The 22,199-nt window shown below is 44.5% G+C and overlaps 2 protein-coding genes across 2 annotated transcripts; one reads left to right on the forward strand and one right to left on the reverse strand.

The window, feature by feature from the left end:
- Window positions 1-640: 640 nt before the first annotated feature.
- Window positions 641-5,980, reverse strand: LOC117856031 (probable E3 ubiquitin-protein ligase RZFP34). Its single transcript, XM_034738434.2, has 12 exons — window positions 4,663-5,980; window positions 3,937-4,500; window positions 3,739-3,826; window positions 3,183-3,242; window positions 3,056-3,088; window positions 2,879-2,956; window positions 2,746-2,789; window positions 2,610-2,650; window positions 2,085-2,167; window positions 1,874-1,965; window positions 1,686-1,791; window positions 641-1,295 (listed from the first exon to the last, which is right to left on the reverse strand). The coding sequence occupies exons 2-12, from the start codon at window positions 4,113-4,115 to the stop codon at window positions 1,191-1,193; spliced, it is 909 nt and encodes a 302-aa protein (XP_034594325.1). The 5' UTR covers window positions 4,116-4,500; window positions 4,663-5,980; the 3' UTR covers window positions 641-1,190.
- Window positions 5,981-14,066: 8,086 nt separating this feature from the next.
- LOC117859216 (probable sulfate transporter 3.5) lies at window positions 14,067-18,369 on the forward strand. Its single transcript, XM_034742421.2, has 11 exons — window positions 14,067-14,712; window positions 14,860-15,067; window positions 15,186-15,357; window positions 16,234-16,299; window positions 16,424-16,537; window positions 16,658-16,774; window positions 16,871-17,284; window positions 17,366-17,556; window positions 17,644-17,726; window positions 17,817-17,893; window positions 17,982-18,369. The coding sequence occupies exons 1-11, from the start codon at window positions 14,364-14,366 to the stop codon at window positions 18,147-18,149; spliced, it is 1,959 nt and encodes a 652-aa protein (XP_034598312.1). The 5' UTR covers window positions 14,067-14,363; the 3' UTR covers window positions 18,150-18,369.
- The last annotated feature ends 3,830 nt before the right edge of the window (window positions 18,370-22,199 follow it).

Here is a 22,199-nt window from a genome sequence, read left to right on the forward strand (position 1 = left end):
AATGCGGTCGATCTCTGATGATCCATCCATTTCGAGTTTTCGACTCCGCTTTTGTTCGGTTCGGTGAATGGAAAGGTAGGAGCTTGAGAAGTCAAAAGGTAAGGTCACACGAAATCGTACGCCATCCGATCCAGAGCGCTGCAGCACTGCAGGTCTGCAGGCGCCTGCAGCCATCAGAGCCGCAGATCAGAGATGTGTACTCACTGTCGTACTGCATGTGTTTTAACTTTGCATTCCAAAACAAGCTACCTACGTACAGCCTACGGGGCGTTTGGTTGCTCTAACTAAAGTTTAAAGTTTAGTTCGTGTTAGTTCGTGTCACCTCAAATATTCGGATTAAATATGAGTTAATTATAAAACTAATCGCACAGATGGAGACTAAACAGCAAAATGAATCTATTAAACCTAATTAATCCATCATTAGCAAATGGTTACTGTAGGTCAAATCATAGACTAATTAGGCTTAATAGACTCATCTCATCGTTTAGCCTCCATATGTATAATGAGTTTTGTAAAGAGTACATCTCATCGTTTAGCCTCCATATGTATAATGAGTTTTGTAAAGAGTACATTTAATACTTCTAATTAGTTTCTAAACATTCGACCGGTGTGCTAAAAATAAGTCAGTCAAGAATGCAAATGGAAAGGTGGAAATGGACCTATCGAGGATTTTCGACCGATGAAGCTGCAAGCTGAAAGAACAGGCAGCAAAGTAGTTCCAAGAAATTACAGACCAACTCGAAAACACCAAGAACAGCACTATAATAACATGGAAAATCTAGAAAATTGGTGCTAAACCACATAACTCTGATCCTTGCCCAACACAGACACATGCATGAATCGACTTCCAACTACAAGCTTGAGCAATTATCTTATCTAGGACCTGAACCTCAAGTGATACAATCTTGAAGTGACAGGAAATATAACATGACCCACTGGAACCACGGAGCTACAGAAGCAACGAGGCTGAAGCACCCAACAGCATTACAGCAACATGCTGAAGAGGCATAATCAATGACGGCGGCTAACAGCACAGATAATCTCGAGTAATTTGCCTCTGCAGAAGCACCCAATGGAGGAGTCCCGCTAGCTGTCCGTGAGCTCGGCGGCGAACGGGCGCGCACGGGGGATGGGCCATCGCGCTTCTTCAAGAATGCAGAAACCGCATAAGAATCAAAGAATCACTTTCTTCAGATCTGGCGGGTGTTGTATGATTTGCAATTCTGGCACTTGTGCGCAATCAGATGGAACTGCACCTCTGAGATTGCCCCGCAGTCGTTGCATAATATGCGGACCTACAAGGAGATAAAATCTAATTAGAAGTGTTCAGAACAGGTTGTGCCTCTAGTTCAATCTATCTAGTACATCAGCACAGTCAAGAAGGATCCAGAATTACGGGCATAGGTCTCGAAGGACCACAAGTTTCACCATTCCACGTCAATAAGCTTAGAATAATCTCATTCTCATGGCTACCGTTCGAGATGTTTGACAAAAGTCAATGGTATTATTGGCGAAGAAACATGGTATGGTTTCTAAAGCCAAACCAAACAAAAACACTGCTAAGCCTGCACCCATTTCTACTAGAGTTGCCTTACCAACTTTCTTTTCAACCTGAAAAGCAGGGCTTCTAGCCTTAATCGCTGCATTCATAAGAGTTTCAGCAAAAGAAAAAAAAAGAATAATACCATTTTGTCGTCACAAGAATCAGAGAGAGTTGCCAGCTCCATGTCAAGTCTCTCCCACGCCTTGGACATGTCACAAACTGACTTGGAGCAAAGTGGGCATGCAAACCTGTAGGTTCATTTTTAGCTGTCAAAACCCAGTCGGTATGGTAAACCAAGGTATACAAAAGGGGCGTGCAGAACCAACTTACTGGCAGTGCTCCTCCATTTCTTTCAAGCACTTTACATGAATGGTATGACCACAAGGCAGGACAGAAACATCATTTGTCGACTCGAACAAGTACTGAGATTCATGAAACAGGATCAGTCACATGATAATACAAGGACAAGAACAGAGCGTACACAATTCACTGAAAACATGATCCTCAACATGAACATTAAAAAGGAGAGCAGAGCACCTACCTCAAAGCAGATTGGACAGTCATGATGCATTGCTCCTTCAACACATGCATGACTATTCTTCAGCACAATTGAATAACAACATCCTACACGAAATAGAAAAACAGTGATGAGCCATACCGGTTGACTAGAAGTTCCTATAAACTAGAACAATGCAGAATTATTTCAGCAAGCGAATAATAATATAAGGATTATGAAAAATAATTATGGCGACTGGCAAGAGAGACAAACAGTATTAAATGCAACTCTGCTTGACGGTTAGCCAAGAGACTTTAGGAAGTCATCTTCCATTTTCCAAATTAGTCTACAACATTGTTCAGCTAGTAATCTACAAATTACAAAAGAACGCAAACTGTGAAAAACTGAACTCGTATAGTCCCATTGCATGCCGCATGGAATAATGGAAATTACATCCAGAGGAACATATAGTCCAAACAAATTCAGAGAATGCTCAAACCTACTGAAGCACAAAATGATATTATATTTAAAATAAAATATTACACACAACAGGGAGACATGAGGCATTACCACATTTTGAGCAGTGGAAGAAATTCTCCCTCCCTCCAATTCTGCAAACATAATAATAATTGAAGTATTATTATGCATACTTTAGACTTTAAACGCATCCATACCATGTCCACTTGGAAAATTATCACATACATACCTACATATTCCACATCCATTGCAGTGATACTGCTGTTTAGAAACCTATAAGCACAAACAGAAGATTTAGTGAGGCATACTAACATCTACATAAAGCAAACGTAATAGACAATGGCACGCTTCCTCTTACTAACATCATCGTCAAAGAGCTTGCACGATCCACAGAAGTACTTCCCCATGCACACACCACAATTGATGCATACTTGCCGAACCTGGCAGCAGACAAAGCAGCATGATGATATAGCCATATAGATGACATATGTGATATGTTTAGCATGCCCCAAAGCAGTAGCAAAGGTTAAGTCACACACCTCTTGTTCTGTGCCACATAATGAGCATATAACCTGATGACAGCCAGAAAAGTGAAAACATAAGACTCAGTTGAATGCTAAAGTAACAAGCAGACGAAACGGCAAATGGACTAGAGGGTAAATATACCTGCTGCACTTCATGGCGTGGAAGTTCATGCCTCTTCATTGTATCGACTTTAATGGAATTCTGTCAATAGAAGTACATGATACATTAGTTTTCCAATATTTAAGATGACATGTTTCAGAAACAATGATGGGCACATATACGCATATTACGATAGAACGTGAAAACATTCCGCTGAAGACCAATTATGCATTATGAGCAAGAGCAAGAAATAAGAGCAGAAAATAACTCACTAAAGATTTTGGATAGAATTACATGTTTCAACAGCCATTTATGAAATTGTAGCAGACACCAAGCTACTAGTCCACAAAAGTACAATAGTATCTAGAGCACGAATAAATTTCTTAACTACTCTCAGAATAAAGACATACCATATCGTGTGTTTTCAGACTTGTCACTACTAGCAAGATCATACATCAATACAAACAACAATTGTCAAAACACATGAAGCAAATTGATTATTGGCTCCAAAACTATTACCAAGAAAACACGATGCAACATTACATAACTGCACAATCTGAAAAATGCTCTCCCACACTAACAACTCTAAAAACGATACCTTAACTTCGTTGTGGCAGTGCCGGCAATCAAAAATCTCATTGCAGCAAGGAGCTCGTATGCGGCATCTCCTTCTGTAATGTGGACACCTGCCATTCAAATGCTTGTTACTTGATATCATTGAGTTTATTAAAGAAAGTCAGTGTTCTAAGCACATGCCAAATAGACAAGACAACCAAAGGTTCAGTGAAAAACATACCCATAGTGCATTATTCCTTTCTCAATTTTTTCATAATCATCAGCATCTGAACCATCGATCTTCTCTTCTTTGTAATTTCCACCAGACAGCAAAGAGCCCTTGGCACATTCTTCCACATTTAGCTTGGCTTGTCCATGTTGAGCAGCAGCAGACTCAAGATGCAGGTCCAATGCGACCATTTTGACTGTTTTTTAACCTCTGAAAGCTATCACGTTGCAAACACAACACAAACACCTGCAAGTATCATGTATTTAGCAGGACTGTCCTCAATACAGAATGCAGTCGGAGGTCCTAAATTCAAGGAAACCACTGCGCACAGTTCTGGAATGCCATATAATGCCGAAGATCAGGCATCACAAAAGGTGAAAGCAACGCCGAACAGCTCCAGCAGCAAAATCTCGATAAACTGATCACCCAACAATCACAGATAGCACTAACTATCTGGACAGTGAGTCGAGAGGGGAATAATACTACTCGATAGGTATCCATCCAGTCTCCAGAGAACTCCCAAGCAATTCGAACACAGCATCCATCTGCACCAAATTTACCGCGTTGTCCCATTCTCTGGCAAGAGGAACACGTCATAGCATCAAATGCCAGGAAATGGGGAAGAAAAAAAAAAGAAACATGACTCTTTCATGACATGGTTTCGACGTGTTAGCATGTACCACTCGTGCACGTTGTTATACTGGGTTCATTAAGACGTTAGATTTCAAGGAAGCCTACCTCCAGAAGACATCAGCTTCATCTTCAAAATCTCTAGTTAACAAGCACTTATATCCATACGAGATTTTCAATCCATTGATTCTTTGAGCAGAAGTATCTTGGAGAAAACCAGCATGCCTCTTTCACGCATCATCCTAAGGTTCTACTTGAGATTTCACTGGTTCAGACCTGAAATTTAACCTATATCTACTTCCCAACTGAATAGAGATCGTCTCAGATCACTGGTAACCCAGTGTTTACGTGACCTGCATAAGAGAAATTCCCTCCCTAATTCTCTCACAAGGAATGCAGAAATGAATAGCCTGCCAGTAGTCCACAAACTCCTCCTTCCATTCGCATGTGTGTAACTGGGGCACATAAAGGAACCATCCAGAAGATGCTAGGTACCCCATTACGTTGCCAGAACTGCAACTTCGACTTCGGCTCAACAGTATTTGCAAAGGACGGTCAAACGAGGATGCAAAACGGCATAGTATTGTGCCACAAGGAGAGACGATAGAGCAAGAAAAATGCGGTATGCATGAAGTCACAAAATGCGTTTGCTTATGGCAGTACATAAGCCCTGAACTTCTACATGCACAAAGTGCACGGGGACTTCTTTCACACAGGCAATGTTAAACTATAGCACATCTTCTTGCTTACATAATCAACCGCTTACAGGCATCGTGGAACCATTATCACCAGATATCAGAGAACTACTGGCCACCATCAACCATGCAACGAACATGACCACGAACCTAGAGGAGCAAGCAGAACCCTTAGAATCTTCAGTCTCATCTCAAATAGGCACCCAAAGCTATCGGTACAAACCAAACGAATCAGGCACATGCAGTGGTTGCAAAGAAATTAAGGGGATGGACATCTTATACAGCTCGCACAATCAATCAAGCGCCAAATGTACTGATATTCCACCGTATATACCAAAATAAATCAAACAATCAGTCATCACAATCCGCAATCAAGTCGAGCAATTAGTCACCATATCCAAAATCAGAACAATTAGACATTATCAGTTCATCATCATCTACGCGCACCCACGAGCAATCAAAACAACCTCACGTACCTAAGCAGATCGATCAATCGGAACGAAAATTTAAGCGCACACAAATCAGAACAGGAACTAGAAAAACCGCGAGGCGTATGACGAACTTCCTATCGCACACGCGACCCAATCGAGCGGGCGGGACGACGAGGCGGCCGCCGACCGAGAGGAGCCTGATCCTGCAGCGCCTGCGGGCTGTGGATTTGGGGAATCCGGAGACGAGACGAAGGGGGATGTGAAGGTTTCGTACTTGCGAGTGGTGACTGCGATTCGGCTGGGAAGCTTGGGAGGAGGTATTTAAACCTGTTTACGGAAGGACACGGTTTCCAGAGTATTCGGCTGACGTGGACCGGGCCTGGTGGACCGCGACTGCGATTCTGGCCTTATCCTGCGTGTGAGGACGGTGAGAGAAACGGACTTGTGAACGCGGTGTATGGGCGTGGATTAACAGAAAACCAGAAAAAACTTGTTTTTCTTTTTGTGTGACTGTGTGAGGGAAACTTCACTTGTTATCTTTTTTGGCGTGGATTAACAGAAGCTTAAAGTCTGAGAAAAAAACGATGGGAAAATTAAAAAGATTTGGTTGTGACTCAAATCCAAGCAGCCGTGGCATAAAATCCGTCAATTTCATAGATGTTAAAATAGCATATAAGTTGAGGATAAAAAATATTTTATCCTTATGGTAGAATATATCCGCTGAGTTCAAAGTCCTCAACACAGGTGTTTGAATTACTTCAATGCTAAGAGACATGTCCCTCGACAATGAGGTGTGTACTCAGGCTTTTTAAGATAGTGTGTGTATATTTATGACCATTTTTGCAAGCAACTATGTTTCTATTGTCAATTTATATATAAAAAACTACTTGCGCTATCTGCACGGATCAATCTGTTAGTTTATTCCAAAAGGTTGAAAACAAATAATGCGGGTCTTTACTTTGAAAACTCTACACACATGTATACGATTACACCTAGAGCAATTACGGTGCATAGGAACATGTTTACACTACCTCGGAACGTACTTGCAAAAGGAATCATCAATAAAATTATCGAACTATCCAATTACTCCATCCATTCCAAATTGTAGATCATTTCAACTTTATTAAGAGTTAAATTATTTTATGTTTGACCAAAGTTACAGAGGATTACAAAATTTATAGCACCGAATAAATATACTATGAAAATATATTTAATAAAAAATCTAACAATACTTATTTGGTATCATAAATGTTAGTATTTTATTGTATATAAATTTGTAAACTTAAAGTGTTTTGACTCTTAAAAAATTAGAAGTTTCCACCGGATATATCCTTTCACGTCCTTGAAGAAAAACGAAGGATGCTAGCGGCTCATACGCTCGGTTTATCCCTGGCAGCAAGCCAGTAACCGCCGCACAGCGCCGGAGATCCCGCCACGTACGCTCATGCTTCCACCGCCCCACGGGCCTCCGCCAGGGATCTGCCGGGACCTTGCCGGGACGTGAGAAGCTACGTGGTGCCGTGAAGCGATTACGTTGCGCGCGACACCAATCGTAAAATAATAACCGTCGCGACGGTGACGGTGTGATTTCGGCACGGGCGCACGGCAGCGCGTGAATCATGCGCCCGACGGCCTGATCACGACCATATCCGCTCGCCCTTCGCCGCCGACCGGAGCTGGAACCCTACCTGAGCTGTTGCTCGTGTGCCCCCATCTGGGCACGACGTGTCCTGCTGCGCCGAGACGTGCACGTGAGCTAGTGGCTCTACCGTGCTTGTACAGCATCGCGGGCTCTTGAATTATTCGACGATTTTGCTCCTGGCCAATTTTTTGACTCGGCAGACCTTCCGGCGTGCACCCCTGCCGTTCCAACCTGCCACGAAACCGAAGCTGCTTCAAACCATCACGCGGATAAATCCCATCATCGGGCGATCCGTTTCGTGTACGCCAGCTACTGCTCTGCCCTCAGCTGCTACTAACAAGATCACGTCTGGCTGCCAATGCAAAAAAAAAAAAACAAAAAAAAATCGGCTCCCGAATTTCAGAAGAAGTTGACTGACAGCCCGATAGGGACCAGGATCATTCGTGGGACGAAACGCGGCACGCGGGCACAGGTCGCGCTGCAATTATTGGTCCAAGGATCATTACGGCGGCTTGAATGCTTGATTTGCCGTGCACTGGCCAATCAAGTAGACCAGCAATGATGCTTTGCTCTCGCGTGGAGGGCATACGAATTGTGGCGAGGGCACGACGGAATTGTGGCGCGGTTTGTTCGGACGACGGGACGGACCACGGGGCGGCAGGCAAGAAGCTGACGGCCGGTGATTAGGACAAGTGACGGTGCCGCCTCCATCTTTAGCAGCTTATGGTGTTCGTTCGGTGTCTTCTCTTCTCCGGTAGAAGAGAGAAAGCAGGATCCGCGATCAGGGAGGATCACGCTGTTCCTGTGGGTCCGTCGGTCACTGTCCAGCTTTTTTAAGCCTCTGTTGATCGAGAGGAAGAAACGAAAAAGTGTGATCAGATCAGACTATCAGAGAGAGATTTGATTTGATTTGATTTGATTGCTCACGTTGTTCTCGGGCCCGATCGATCGCCGTCCAACCTTTCCTTTGGTCCATTTCTTTTTGGGGATGAAACGATTTGTGGAGTACCAGATTTGTCAAAGCCCATTAGGCCCACAAAGGGCTATCTTATCTGCTGGCCCAGTAGCGCCCCATGTCCCCTCCGTGGGATTTCGGCCTTTGTGAGAATTGTGATCTTTCTGTGCTCGAGCTTTGCGAAAACCGCATCTGAAATTACTACTGACATCCGATCATACATACTTGAAGACTTTTACTATTCGTTTCTTGACCGCTGATGTTTAAAAAGTATCTACTTAACTGGAACACTAAAAGTATAATTATATTTTGTGCCAGTATACTTTAATAAGTACTGCAGGTTTGAAAGCGCTTAACAATGAACATGTGAGAAAGTTGAAGGTCAGATCTTGAACAGTAAAGTTAAAGTTGTCAATATTTGAGTACGGGAGACTGAGCTTGCGTTTTTCCAGATGAAGATTGAACTTGTGTTGATCATAACTGTTCACCTCTACACTCGCGAGGTAGTGCTTCAAACAGCAAAGCTTTACTCTGCAGTCTGCATGTCACGCATGTTGACTTCACTGTGCGCGCATGCCATCTTCTCTAGCAGCAGGTCAATCTATTTGTGTGTCATCTACAACAGTTGCAGTCGTCCACTACCTCGTAGGAGCATCAACAACAGCAGGCGCATCCGCGTTCTGCCTTTCATTTGTACCCTTTTGGCTGGGCAGTTGCATCTGCACACTCTCGATCATGCACTATTGTATTCGCATGCTTGCTGGAGAATTTTTTTTCTCAAAAGATTTCAACGTTGGGGGTCACTCAATATGCGTACGATAAGACGGGCTTTGTGCTTTTTTTCTTCTGCCTGATGATCCGTTTTCTACGTTCTTTTGACAGTGTGACCTCTGCTTTCCTGATATACATACCACGATTAGTCAAGGCTCTAAAGCGGATGCTACTACTTGAACACTCCACGGACAATTAAATATCTAAACTAGTCATGGGTTAGGTGTGACAGTATACTTAGTTGTGTGTTCTAGATTTCTGGTGTGATTTCAGTACAGTTTAGGTGAGTTGATCAGAATCAGTATAAACAAATGTAATTCTAGAAACTGGCTGACTGATTGTCATTCGCAACTTTTAAGATCATAGTCCACTCGCTCTCTTTTATTTCCTGGTCACTCCAGTTCAGTTCATCTCGTCACAAAAGTTTAATCTAGTTCAGCAGATTCATTCATGACTCGCTAGCTTCAGAACTCAGAAGGCTGAGTCGGATGAAGGTACTCAAAGGATAAACCGGACAGTCTATTTCTACTCTGTGATTCTACAGTTAAGATGCGAGATAAAGCAGCAAATCATCTATTTCGACATGTGATTACCGAGAAGGTGGCGGATTCTACTTGCTTTCTGCCGAATCATGTGCCATCGTCACGCATGACAGTTCAGAGCAGCAGCCTGGGGGCAGAGAGCAGCTGGAGTCTCCCAAGGTTTTGCTTCACCTGAGGGAGGCATCATTCGGCGGTGGTTAATGAGTGCATCCCACCAGTTATGGATGGATGGCAGAATTCAACTCTCTTTTGTGCGATGGTTTGGAAGGGTGAGTCAGGTCCGAGGAAAAAAGTGATGTATCCCTTTTGGCATTATTGGCACAACTGCCCTGTTAATCGTTGAAGATGCCCTATTCTTCGTTGAACATGCATAGGCAAGATGGATCCATGATCATGTTTCAGGCATCCATTCCTATCCACCAGGGGGTGGTTATAAAGCTAGGAGCAGGAAGGAAGTTGTGAGCCACGAGGGTAGTGACGTCGAATAATTGTCAAGCAAACTTTCAGACCACTAAAAGGAGATTCCGAATTCCATTCTGTTTCCAGGGAAACATTAAGATATGCTATATTCTACCAACTGATTAAGCTGGAAAATAGTTTCAGAATCTGGATCATGGACTCACTGAGAATACATGAGTTCAGGGGATATTGGTAATTTTCTAGCGCGAACAATATTGATGACCTACTGGTCTCTTTGCAGCCTGTGTCAATATTTTTACACGCCTTGTCTACTTTTTCTCAATTAAAAGGAAGACGCATACAACGTGAACATGTACATACATTATGATTTATGAGTACATTCTTATGTTTATAGATGGAACGATTGCAAAATCTCACTTCAAATCAGAGGTTCCAATATCAACCTGCATCTCATTTCCTCATAGTTTAACAATTTCAAGTTTTATGTGTTTTCAAATATCACATTCCACTTGACCTATCAATGTAGATGTTGTTTGGCTTCCAGTGTTGCGCGACCTGCCTTAGAGATGTTATATGTACAATGAAATATACCAAAACTAGTCCGAGTGGTAGGATCAAGTAGGACAACAATGACACACAAACTCAAGGAAATGAGGTTGGTCTAGATGGCGATCGCACCAAACTCTAAGAAAACTCATTAGCAATGCAAGCTTATTAGTGATAAGGCAATTCACTCACAAAGGCTATGCGTGGTTTTGTCACGGGGGTATTTAAAAACACATAAAACTTACAGTGTTGGGAGTGAGATGCATGTATGGGCATATTTTTTAAAAAGCATGTGACTTGCATGTGAGTTTTTGCAATTTTCCATTACAAATAGCAAATAGGTGGACATCAAAATTTGAACTTCAGCTGAGATAGAGTCCATGGCTCTCAACCACCCCACTGGCTAGGAGATGGTTCCTCATGCCTTTTTTCCCCCTTATTGATGGGGCTATTCTGATTCTTGACCAATTATAATATTCAAAAGAATATTGATCTGTGATCCAAATTGCATTGTTGTTTGCAAGGATACGATGCTTGGTTAATTATGTTTTCAGGTGGACAAAAAGAGAAATGCTTCTCATCATAAACATTTCGCTATCAATCTAGTGTGGTGTAATGTTGCCGTGGCACCAAGAAGCGCATCTTTTCCTGCAGGTAATCTCGCGTGACTACTGCATGAGTGGCAGAATCTTGAATGGGGAACGAAAAGGACGACCATTTAGCAATAATCATATATGGCTCAGTTTGGAACGAGAGGACGGGGCAGACGAAGCTGGGAATCCCTTTGTTTCGGAGGAGAGCCAGGTTCCTTCCATCCAACCGGGAGAAACTGCAGGCCGCTGAACCCTAAACAATGGCTTTCTGTGATACCAGAAGCCAGTTTCATTCAGGTTGAGGTGACGAAGAGTTGTCATAGTTGAGCGTTGTGGATTTGTGGTACACAGTTTCCCTTGCCCACTTTATTTTTCGATAGTGCAAGATCGATGCACTGTGACGCAAATTGCATGTAGTTGACACTAGCAATGGTTTCTTACTCCAGGAATTTATTCAGGCCGAGGGTGAGAAAGATGTGGCACGATTGAATGTATTGGACAAACGCGAACATTGCAGCGTAGTTTACCATTTGTATTATGTCATTGCTCAATACTAGAAGTCGGTAGAAGCTGCAGCCTAATAAGCTTCAGTTAATGACACTACTTCTACTTCGGTGTAGTAGCCAGCTATTCGGGTAGGTACAGAGGCGAGATGGACTGAATATCTAGCACACGTAGTGATGCACTGATGGCTGATGCTCACACGTATGTAGTGCTGACTGAAGCACATCGTTGGCGCCTGCAGCTGAGATCACCGGGAACTGCATACAGATACAGTTGCTCTGACCTCTGAATAATCGCAGCAGCCCTCTTTTGGATGTGTGTGCAGCGTACACTGACGCACTGTATCTGTATAGACCGAAGCTGTTGCAGCTGAATAGCTGATGTCCATGGCTGCGGTCGTTAGTCGTTTGCAGTCCAAAGATGCCTGGAAATAAGAACACACGGTACCTAACTCCACAGTCACCTTTGCTGCTGCCGGTAAAAAAAAAACTTTCCCTGATGAAAGCGTAACTCCTCGAGACGACAAGTCCACAACCGCCACCACAAGATGCATGGTTGGGATTCACCTTTGCACTCGTCTCTCCCGCACGGTGAAAAAGCGACGAACGACGGGGGCGCGCCGTGCTGCCGTTTACGTGTCGCGGCGTTTGGTTCCGCGCGGGCTCGATCTGCCTGCCTCCGAAAACCACTTCCCCAGAAGCGGACGCGCGCGGGCGCGGTGGCATGCAGTGCAGTGCGCGGGTGCGGCGGCGGACCGGCGGTGGTGGCCGTGGGCGTGGGGGCCGCGGGGTCCTCCGAATCCAGCGCGACCGGCCGCCGCGTTTGGCAGAACTTCTGGAATTGATTCTCTGCTGAATTTAGCAGGAGCTCTGTTAAACAGTTTCTTAGAGAGAAGTGATTCTGTGAAGTGAACTAAGAGGTTGTTCTAATTTTTGTGAAGTGATTCTTCATCCTAATTTTAAGATTTTATGCTAAAGAATCAAAGAGAATCACTCTCAGCCACAAAATCACTTCTCTCATAAAATCAACTCCCGTAGAAAATCAGAATCAGACGAAACTCTGTCATACAGACCCTTCGTCGTCGCCCGGCTGCTCCCCGCAGCTATACGTGCTGAGTGCTGACCGACCGCGCGCGCCGCGTCGTCGCTCGCGTGTCACTTCCGGTCTTCCTCGGACTTGATATCTGATCACACCGGATACGCGCGCGTCTTTCGTGCGTGCTCTCCAGAGATCTGCTGCGACGCCCACGGCTCCAAGCATATCCTACGCTACCGCCACCCCACCGCCAGCGGCGAGCCGATGACCTGAACCATGCGTCAGTTGATTGGCTAGCCGCGCGTGCATTGCTGAACCATCTAAATTTTCGGGGTTGGCACGCTCTCTAGTTCTGGGAGTGTATATCCAATGGGTATGGTGGTTTATCTGTTCGAGAGGGATATATGGATCCAGTGGATTTTCCTATCGTAATGAGAGTTTTCGCTGCACGCAAGCCGAGCGCAGCCCGGAATCTGGAACCGGAAGAGCTTTTTACGGTCAGGAATCAAATCTTATAGGCGATGGTGCGACAAAAGGAGGAGTCCAAGATGATGTTTTGCTGTTGGTTACCGCCGCGCGGTTTTTGGCTGCGGGATTGACGTACGTGCATGTGGTGAGAAGGCTCCTCTCTTTAGGGAGCAAAAGTTCAGATTTGTTTCGGGACGCGGTAAAATTCGCGTTTTGTGGCTTTTGCTTTTGCCCAAAGCTGTAACCTGATGTGTTATCCTTGTATCACAAAAAAAGTCTTATGTTATTGGAATTTCTACAAGAATCAGGAAACTGGAACTAGATAGAGATCTTGGATGTTGAACTTTGGAGTCACTTTGGTTTGGTTTGTTTTCCAACCTTTAGTGTCCACTCCACATCATGCGTTAATTACAGCCTTATAGTTATAAGTTATAACTTTGCGACAAATGAGTGGTCGAATGCTGCCGTAAAGGTTGAATCCACCATTAATTATCTGAAAAGACGATTGGAATTTGAATTAGGACAAACCAAAATGCCTTGTATTTTAGAACGGAGGAATATATTTTGGATGTGTCGGAGAACGGAGGAATATATTTTGGATGTGTCGGAGGTGGTGGTAGCTCCTACCATCAGTACCCAGCTGTATGTCCTATTAATGAGGTCGTTTATGTTAGTGATAATTAAGATAACTGTCACCGGCGAGACATCTATAATGACTCTGTTAATTTTAAGATTAACCCGGTAAATACGTCATCATTACCGCCATCGTCAGCTACATGCACAATTCCACCTCAGCCCGACTCGATCGAAGCCAATCCGCGCGGAAACGTAAACTGCCAGCCCTGCCGCCGCGCGCTCCCCCCACGTCTTGCGCTCCCCAACCGGCTGGCGCTCTATATAAACCGCGCCGTGCGCTCCTCGCCGCTCCACGCACGCGGCGCAAACACACGGGCGCCCTTGAGCAAGGTGTCGTCGTGTTGAGATAACAATCCAATTCCTTCGCCACGGCCACGCCACACCACACCACAGTGTTGTGCTCGCCTGGCCGGCCGCCAGCGACCTGCTTAATTTAGCCCCGAGACTGTGCGAGAGGAGATACTGACCGCACAACGATCGCGTCGTCGATCCGTTCCTCCCGTTCTCGTCCCCGTTTCCGCGGGCGCGCGCGACGATTGATCATCCGGTCCGGCCGATCGTCGCCGACGGCATGGGGACGGCGGCGGCCGGCGATGGCGTCCGCCCCCTCGGCGCGCCGCCGGCGGCGGAGCACAAGGTGAACCTGTCGGCGCGGCGGCCGTTCGTGGAGGCGCTGCGGACGGGCCTGGCGGAGACGTTATTCCCCGACGACCCGTTCCGGGGGTTCGGTTCGCGCCCGCCCGCCGCGCGCGCATGGGGAGGGCTCAAGTACTTCGTGCCGGCCCTCGAGTGGGCGCCGCGCTACTCCCTCGACAAGTTCAAGTACGACCTCCTCGCCGGCGTCACCATCGCCAGCCTCGCCATCCCGCAGGGCATCAGTTACGCCAAGCTCGCCAACCTCCCGCCCATCATCGGACTCTGTACGCACTGCCCTGCCGTGGCATCTCGCTTCTCTTCTCTCTCGATTCTCTGCACGCGGCCGCATGCACATTAATTGTATCCCGCTCACATTTAATATTCTTTATTGCTTTAACTAAAATTTCTTTTGGCTGTGTCTTGTGCTGTAGATTCGAGCTTCGTGCCGCCGCTGCTGTACGCGGTGTTCGGGAGCTCCAACAACCTGGCGGTGGGGACGGTGGCGGCGGCGTCGCTGCTGCTGGCGTCCATCATCGAGGCGGAGGTCCCGCCGGAGGAGAACCCGCAGCTGTACCTGCAGCTCTTCTACACCGCCGCATTCTTCACCGGCGTCATCCAGACCGCGCTAGGCGTCTTTAGGTACGTACGTCTCTTCCGATGATTTTTGCGTTTGGCTAACAGATTTTTAGTAGCTACTGCAGTAATTAATAATAAGCACACGAGTTGAGTTCATTTCATGGCTGTCTGGTGATCGAAGGTTAGGGCTTATAGTGGATTTCCTGTCGCGGTCGACGATCACCGGGTTCATGGGCGGCACGGCGGCCATCATCATCTTGCAGCAGCTCAAGGGGATGCTGGGGATGAAGCACTTCACGCCCAAGACCGACCTCATCTCCGTCGTACGCGCCATCTTCCATTACAGGCACGAGGTGAGTGACATCATCGTGTCTCTCCTCTGCACCTTCCCCATTTTCCATCGCAGGATCCAATCGACTAGAAGTTGGCTCCTCCTTTGCTTCCTCCCATGATTTCCCCGGTTCTTTTGGGCAGTTCTTTTTTCTTTCTTTTTTCGCTTTGGGTTCAAAATTCAAATACGGGTGTTAATTACTTTTATGCGAAGTAATCTAATCGGCTAAAATTGGCATGCGACCGCACGCTGAAAGGAAGGCCTAACCGTCTGGCAAGACGTGTCGTCCATGGAAGTTTGCTCAGTAACTGCTTCTCCTAGGTGTAAGAGCCGAGGAAAACAAAATCAACTTCCATTGTTCGTAAAAAAAATATTTTACTCGTGCAAAATGATTACTGCTCATCAAAACTCTATTGTGCTTAGTAAAACAGCATTTTTTTCCCTTTCACAAACTAGGGGTTTTCTCAAACTGAAATAATAGACTGTCTGTCTCAGGAATCAGGACAACACTGTTTCAGAACAAGACAAGCATACCTCTATGATGGACGAGCATACAGTATATTTACTTGTGACTGGATCTTGTCCTCATAACAAAAGACCCAAATCATTGGTGGCTGGATCCCACAAGGCCACAACTTATGATACGGAGTACATTAGTATAGCTGCGTGCACTGGGTAGATGTCGACATATGATGCTTGTTTTTCTACACCCTCTTGTATCGTTTTCTACCTTGCACACTTCGGTGACATTGGCCAACGCCAGATAAAGTGTGATGATCCGTGTCCATCGTGCGCATCAGAATCACGAGATGTTTACAGCTTACGTGTAGAACATTCCCATTTCTTTTCTGAGAAACAAATGAAATGTTTATCTGTACGTCTCTTTTCCTGTGTGCAGTGGAAGTGGCAGAGTGCAGTTCTCGGCATATGCTTCCTCCTCTTCTTGCTGTCAAGCAAGCACCTGGTAAGTGTGGTTCTAGAGGATCTAATCCTGATCAGCACACACGCTATCTTACGTTATCACTTGATATGCTGCACTACTGTTTTTTTTAACTTTTGGGTGCGTGAGCTAATTCGGCAAATTTCAGAGAAAGAAAAAGCCAAACTTGTTCTGGGTGTCAGCCATTGCGCCATTCATGGTGGTCATCATCGGCGGCATCTTCGCTTTCTTGGTCAAAGGAAACGAGCATGGGATCCCAATAGTAAGACGTCCATGGCCAGAAGCTCTTGATGTTCAGGCTTCAGAGCCACATATGTCTCAGTGTATGATGAATGCATTACTGTTCAGTGGCTAAATTGCTTGCTTCTTGTTGGTGACGCAGGTTGGTGACCTGAAGAAAGGGATCAACCCTCTGTCCATTTCGCAGTTAACGTTCACGGACAAGCACGTCAACACAGCTGTGAAAGCAGGTTTCCTGTCTGGGATCCTAGCACTGGCAGTACGAACATGTTTGCCTCATCTCTTAGTCTTGGGATTTGACCTATTTTTGGTCACTGCAAAGTGTTTCTCACCAGCCTGTCTCGATGGCTCTCAGGAAGGGATCGCTGTCGGGAGGAGCCTGGCTCTGATCAAGAACGAGCAGATCGACGGGAACAAGGAGATGATCGCGTTCGGCATCATGAACATCGCTGGTTCTTGCACCTCCTGCTACCTCACGACAGGTCCTTTCTCCAAGTCGGCGGTGAACTTCCACGCCGGGTGCCGGACGCCCATGTCGAACGTGGTGATGTCGGTGTGCATCATGCTGGTGCTGCTGTTCCTGGCCCCGCTCTTCAAGTACACCCCACTGGTGGCGCTCTCCGCCATCATCGTGGTCGCCATGATCGGGCTCATCAAGGTCAAGGAGTTCAGCCACCTCTACCGGGTGGACAAGTTCGACTTCTGCATCTGCATGGTCGCCTTCATCGGCGTCGTCTTCTTCACCATGGTCATCGGCCTCGGCGCATCAGTAAGTATCCCCTTGCTGCCATTGCTCTGCTTGATAACTGGTGCGATGCTGATGCGCTTCGCTTGAATTGTGCACGTGCAGGTAGGCTTGTCAGTGATCAGGGCACTGCTGCATGTGGCGAGGCCGAACACCTGCAAGCTCGGAAGCATAGCGGGAGGCGACATCTTCCGTGACGTCAGGCACTACCCGCACGCAAGAAACATCCCCAACGTCCTCGTGTTGCAACTGGGATCTCCCATCTATTTTGTCAACGCAGGTTACTTGCGAGAAAGGTGAGCACAGTCCGTGATCAGATCATGTCTTTTTTTCTTATTCTTTCTTTCATGTGAAGAGGTGCTAATCTGCCGCGCATGTTGCAGGATTTTGAGATGGGTAGAAGATGAGGAGAACGCTTGCAAGGTAGACGGGCAAGATTTACAATGCGTGGTCCTTGATCTTGGTGGTATGGCCATAATCTCCAGTTCGCCCATTTCATCTCTTTTCAAGTTCAGGCCACAGGTGTTCAGCTTGACCACATGTCTGAACATTGCAGGTGTGAGTTCCATCGACAACACGGGCATCGGGATGCTGCTAGAAGTCCACCAGAACCTTGACCGGAGAGGGATCAGGGTAATGTCCAACCCCATACCGGTAACTGGCCCACGGCTTGAGTTTCAGCATCAGAATCTGATCAGTTCCACATTTCTGAACATTGCAGGTAGCTCTGACGAACCCCAAACTGCAGGTGACAGAGAAGCTGGTGCTGTCCGGGTACATCAAGGACAAGATAGGGGAGGAGTGGGTGTTCCTCACCGTCAAGGACGCCGTCACGGCGTGCCGGTACGCGCTCCAGAGATCCAGAAGCAAGGATGACGGTGAAGTATAGCTAGTGTCCATGGACAGAGTGCGTTTTAGGAAGGAAGATGTAGCTGTAGATATTGGGTGGCTCAGCATGGAGTGTGTGTGTGTGGATGTGGTTGGGGGTAGGTCTTTGGTAGGAGAGTTTGTGTATAAACCAATTTAGCTTTGGAGGGCGCAATGAACCTCATAGATTTGCCTGTACTAGTTTGCAGAATGCAGAAGAATAGGAAAATAACTTGTGCTCAGCTAGAAGTGATGGGGAACAGCGTACTATTAGATGAGTTTTTTTTTTTGACAACATCTCTGTCCTTACAAGTGACATAGACAAGATTACTTCAAAAAGAGGCACAAGCTGCAGAACACATGCCAATTAATCGCGCTGAGCAGGAAAACCATTAGTACCGAACTATCAACAAGCCTGAAAAAACACTCCAACTATCATTTTCTAGTTTTGCTGGAAGATTCTTCAGAAAAGGACCATGGTCTGCTCTCAGCAGGGAAGCACTACCAAGTAGAAAATGGATTCAGAGGAGTATGCATGCTCTTGAGTTCTGTCCATGTAATTTCAGAAACTTTTTTTAAAATAGTAATTTCAGAACTGAGAGGCATAAACACAAATGACACCATCATAGATAACCGAACGATAACCACACACATGTTACTCCATATATTACCAGAACCACAAACCATCCACACTGGCGAACAGACTTTCTTCACAAGATTGTTTTTATTCTTACTACTAATATTATTGTCTTGATATGTACTCTGGTTTAATAATGCCTAGCGCTTTTGGAAGGAAGATATGTACTCTACAGAGCTAGTTTCTGACCAGACAAGGTAACACCAACCGGGCTACTAAAATTGCAGGAGCTAGCGTTCCTGATCTGTTCTTCAGTTACACGCAGCTTTCGTGACCCAGCTGATGGAAATCGTAGTACTTCGTCGCAAAGCATCTCACCTATGCGCCATCTATTGGAGATTAGACGAGCACCGATGCATCGTTCAGAAGAACAGGGCGAGCCTCATACATTTGCTTTGTAGGCCATGCCTGTTGTCGCACAGGTTTTAAAACAAACCAAGTGTATGTATACTAGTATCTAGTTTGATACATATAGTGATATCATTAGTGAATAACAACGACAATATTATATAAATATAAATTATGCCTTACGAGTCTATCAGAGATATACAGCTTAATCCTGGAAACGGAGGCTCCAAACTTCACACGCAATCGACTGGGGGCTGCGTACGTCTAGAACTCAGCATCATCTTCAGAAAACTTCACACACCTTCCTCTTATGAGCAGCAGTAAGCAAGGGTGAGCACACTTATGGTTGGTAATCAGTAAGGCCACAAGAAATAACCAGAATAGCGATTTGAGTCCATCTTCAAGTTCAATTAATCATGTAAGGGTTCAGGCTGCTCTTAACCGTGAGCACGGCTGATATATCAATTTTACACTCTGCAGAGGTTATACACTTTCACCACAAGTTACGTAAAAGTTCCAAAGAACTTTAGATCCAACCATGTTGTGCTGATCAGACACTCATCAAATTACCGAGGTGTGACTGCATAGGGACGCTACGAGGCCTTTACAAAAATTCCCTAATAAGAAGTAGCCCGCTAAGGTTTCCGGATTAGTAGCAGAGCATAAACCTCTCTCAAGACTGCGAAGCTACTATAGAGCGGATCAGTCTGAGGGCCATGTTATACCCTATCTACCGCCGTTGCTCTTTCCCTTTCGGTAAGAACGCTTCAAACTAGATTCACTAATTAATTAGCCAAGATTAGAGTCATGTAGTTCTTGTGGTTGCACTGTTTTTCTGGGTAGTCACTCCATGTTCCAATTAACATTAGTACGGTATTATAAATAAGCATAGATAGAAGGGTGGTTAGGGACACTTGCCTTTCTCCAATGAAAAGTTACTCTTACTACTCTCCAGCTCTTACTTTCTTAAAACTCTTAATATTCAAATCTTTCGAACAACGATCCTTCTGCTCGAAGTAATCACCGGCACAAACATACAAGCAAACAAACAAGTACAACTAAGAACGATACATCAAAATAAAAGAAAAACTTTAAAAGAGCGTACTAAATGATGGGGCTTGATTCTAGGATCGCGAAGGCACGTGAAACATTAAGAACGATGGTACCGTTGAAAACATACATCTATCAGAGAGACTTTGGTTGTAAAGGAAAACGATAAAAGCTATATGCTGTATTTATTTTTATTTAGAAAACACATGTGAAGGATACTTTTAGAAAATACCCTAAGTTAGAGTTATTTCAAATTATATTTGTATATGAAAAAATAATGTAAAACCTAGTCAACTTTTATTTATAAATATTGATGTACAAATTATGCCATTTAAGCATTTAACTTTGGAAAATAAATTATATGTAATAATCTCTAATCGATAACTTTATATGTCATATGTCATGTTGAACTAAAACAAGTTATAATTAGAAACTTGATGTTAATCATATTAACACTTGCTTAAAGAAAATCGTTGTATAAACCTAATTAGCTTTTAATTAGAAAATATGAGTACATAAGTATTAATCAAAATTAATATCATATTTATTATAAAAAATATGAAACATGGCGAAACAACGTTGCTAAAGTATAGCTTACAATTAGGAGATTAACACAACAAGAACTGACTAAAACGAAACTTTAGTTGAGAAGGTACACTATCAAAGATTTAGGTTTATAAAAGAAAAGAACTACGTGCTTCATACATTTTAAATGTAGAAATTAATGTGGATGATATTTCAGAGAAATATCCTATGTTAGAATTAACTCACATTATATTTATATTTTGAAAACACGAAGTAAAGCTGAGTCAAATTTTAGTTACAAATGTTCATATATAGTTTATACCACTTTAAACATTTAATTTGGAAAAGATATCATATGTGGGAACATCTAAACGCATAACTTTATGATTCACGTTTAACTAACCAAATTATAATTCAAAAACACATTTGTAGTTATATTTTGCCAAATTAACATTTAATTATGAAAACTCGAGATATAACCTATGTAGATTTTATTGTTAAATCAAATTGAATACAAATTAATCAAATTTAGTTTAATTTATAAAAAGCCAAGGTACATCTCTCGTTAGCCTTTAATTGAAAAAATATTTAAGAGTAAGCATTGATCAAATTAACACTTATTATGAAAAGCGGTGTATAACACTAAATAGCTTTTAATTAAAGACAACATGTTTAATAGGTACTCCCTCCGTCCATTTATCAGACTCGTTTTAGGGTCGTGCACAGTGACCAAGGGGGGCTGGTGGATCCCCGATTGCCATTAAATCGTGGATTTCCTTTAACTCCGCCGGCAACTGTTGAATTATCGAGTAAATACTCTGCTAATCCCGCTCCAAACGTCGTTACCGCGCGTGCCAGGCTCCTTTCCTTTTCTTCTTTGCCCAGCAACGCAATTACCACGTGATTCCCTTTCCTTTTCACCATGCCTGGCAGCGCGCGCGCAATTCTCTTCCTTTCCTTTTCTTCTTTCCCGCGCGATGCCTTCAGTTTTAGTCGCTGCAACCAAAATTGAAAAGCAAATTTCTTTTGCCGCCAAGTGCCCATCGACTGACATCCCACCTAGCGTTGCACGGTCTATATATGACGCCTAGTAGGAGTAACTATCAGTATTCAGATCATTGAACCCTTCCATCTCTCTCTATCTCTCATTCATGTTGTAGCACACCAACAATGCCCGGGCTAGAGATTGACTCAAACCAAAATCCACCAGGATCAGCCTTAGATAATCCCATAGATTGGGATGGCATAGGGGAGTGGGATGGCCCTGCCAATGAACTCGATTATGACATGGTCTGGAATGATGAATATCAAGGTGATTAGTTAACCATGATCCACGATGTGCTGTGTCTTCCTTCTGTGCATGATCTGATTTTTTTTGTTGCCTGTGTTCCATGTCATAGGTGATCAAAATAGAGATGGACGAACTGAAAGAGTGCAAGTACTTGCTGCCGATGGCCAAGATGGAGATCAAGATGATGCTTCAGCAGATGGTGTGCAAGCAAAGGGTCTTTC

This window comes from Setaria viridis, chromosome 5 (genome assembly GCF_005286985.2).
Source record: "Setaria viridis chromosome 5, Setaria_viridis_v4.0, whole genome shotgun sequence".
NCBI lineage: Eukaryota > Viridiplantae > Streptophyta > Magnoliopsida > Poales > Poaceae > Setaria > Setaria viridis.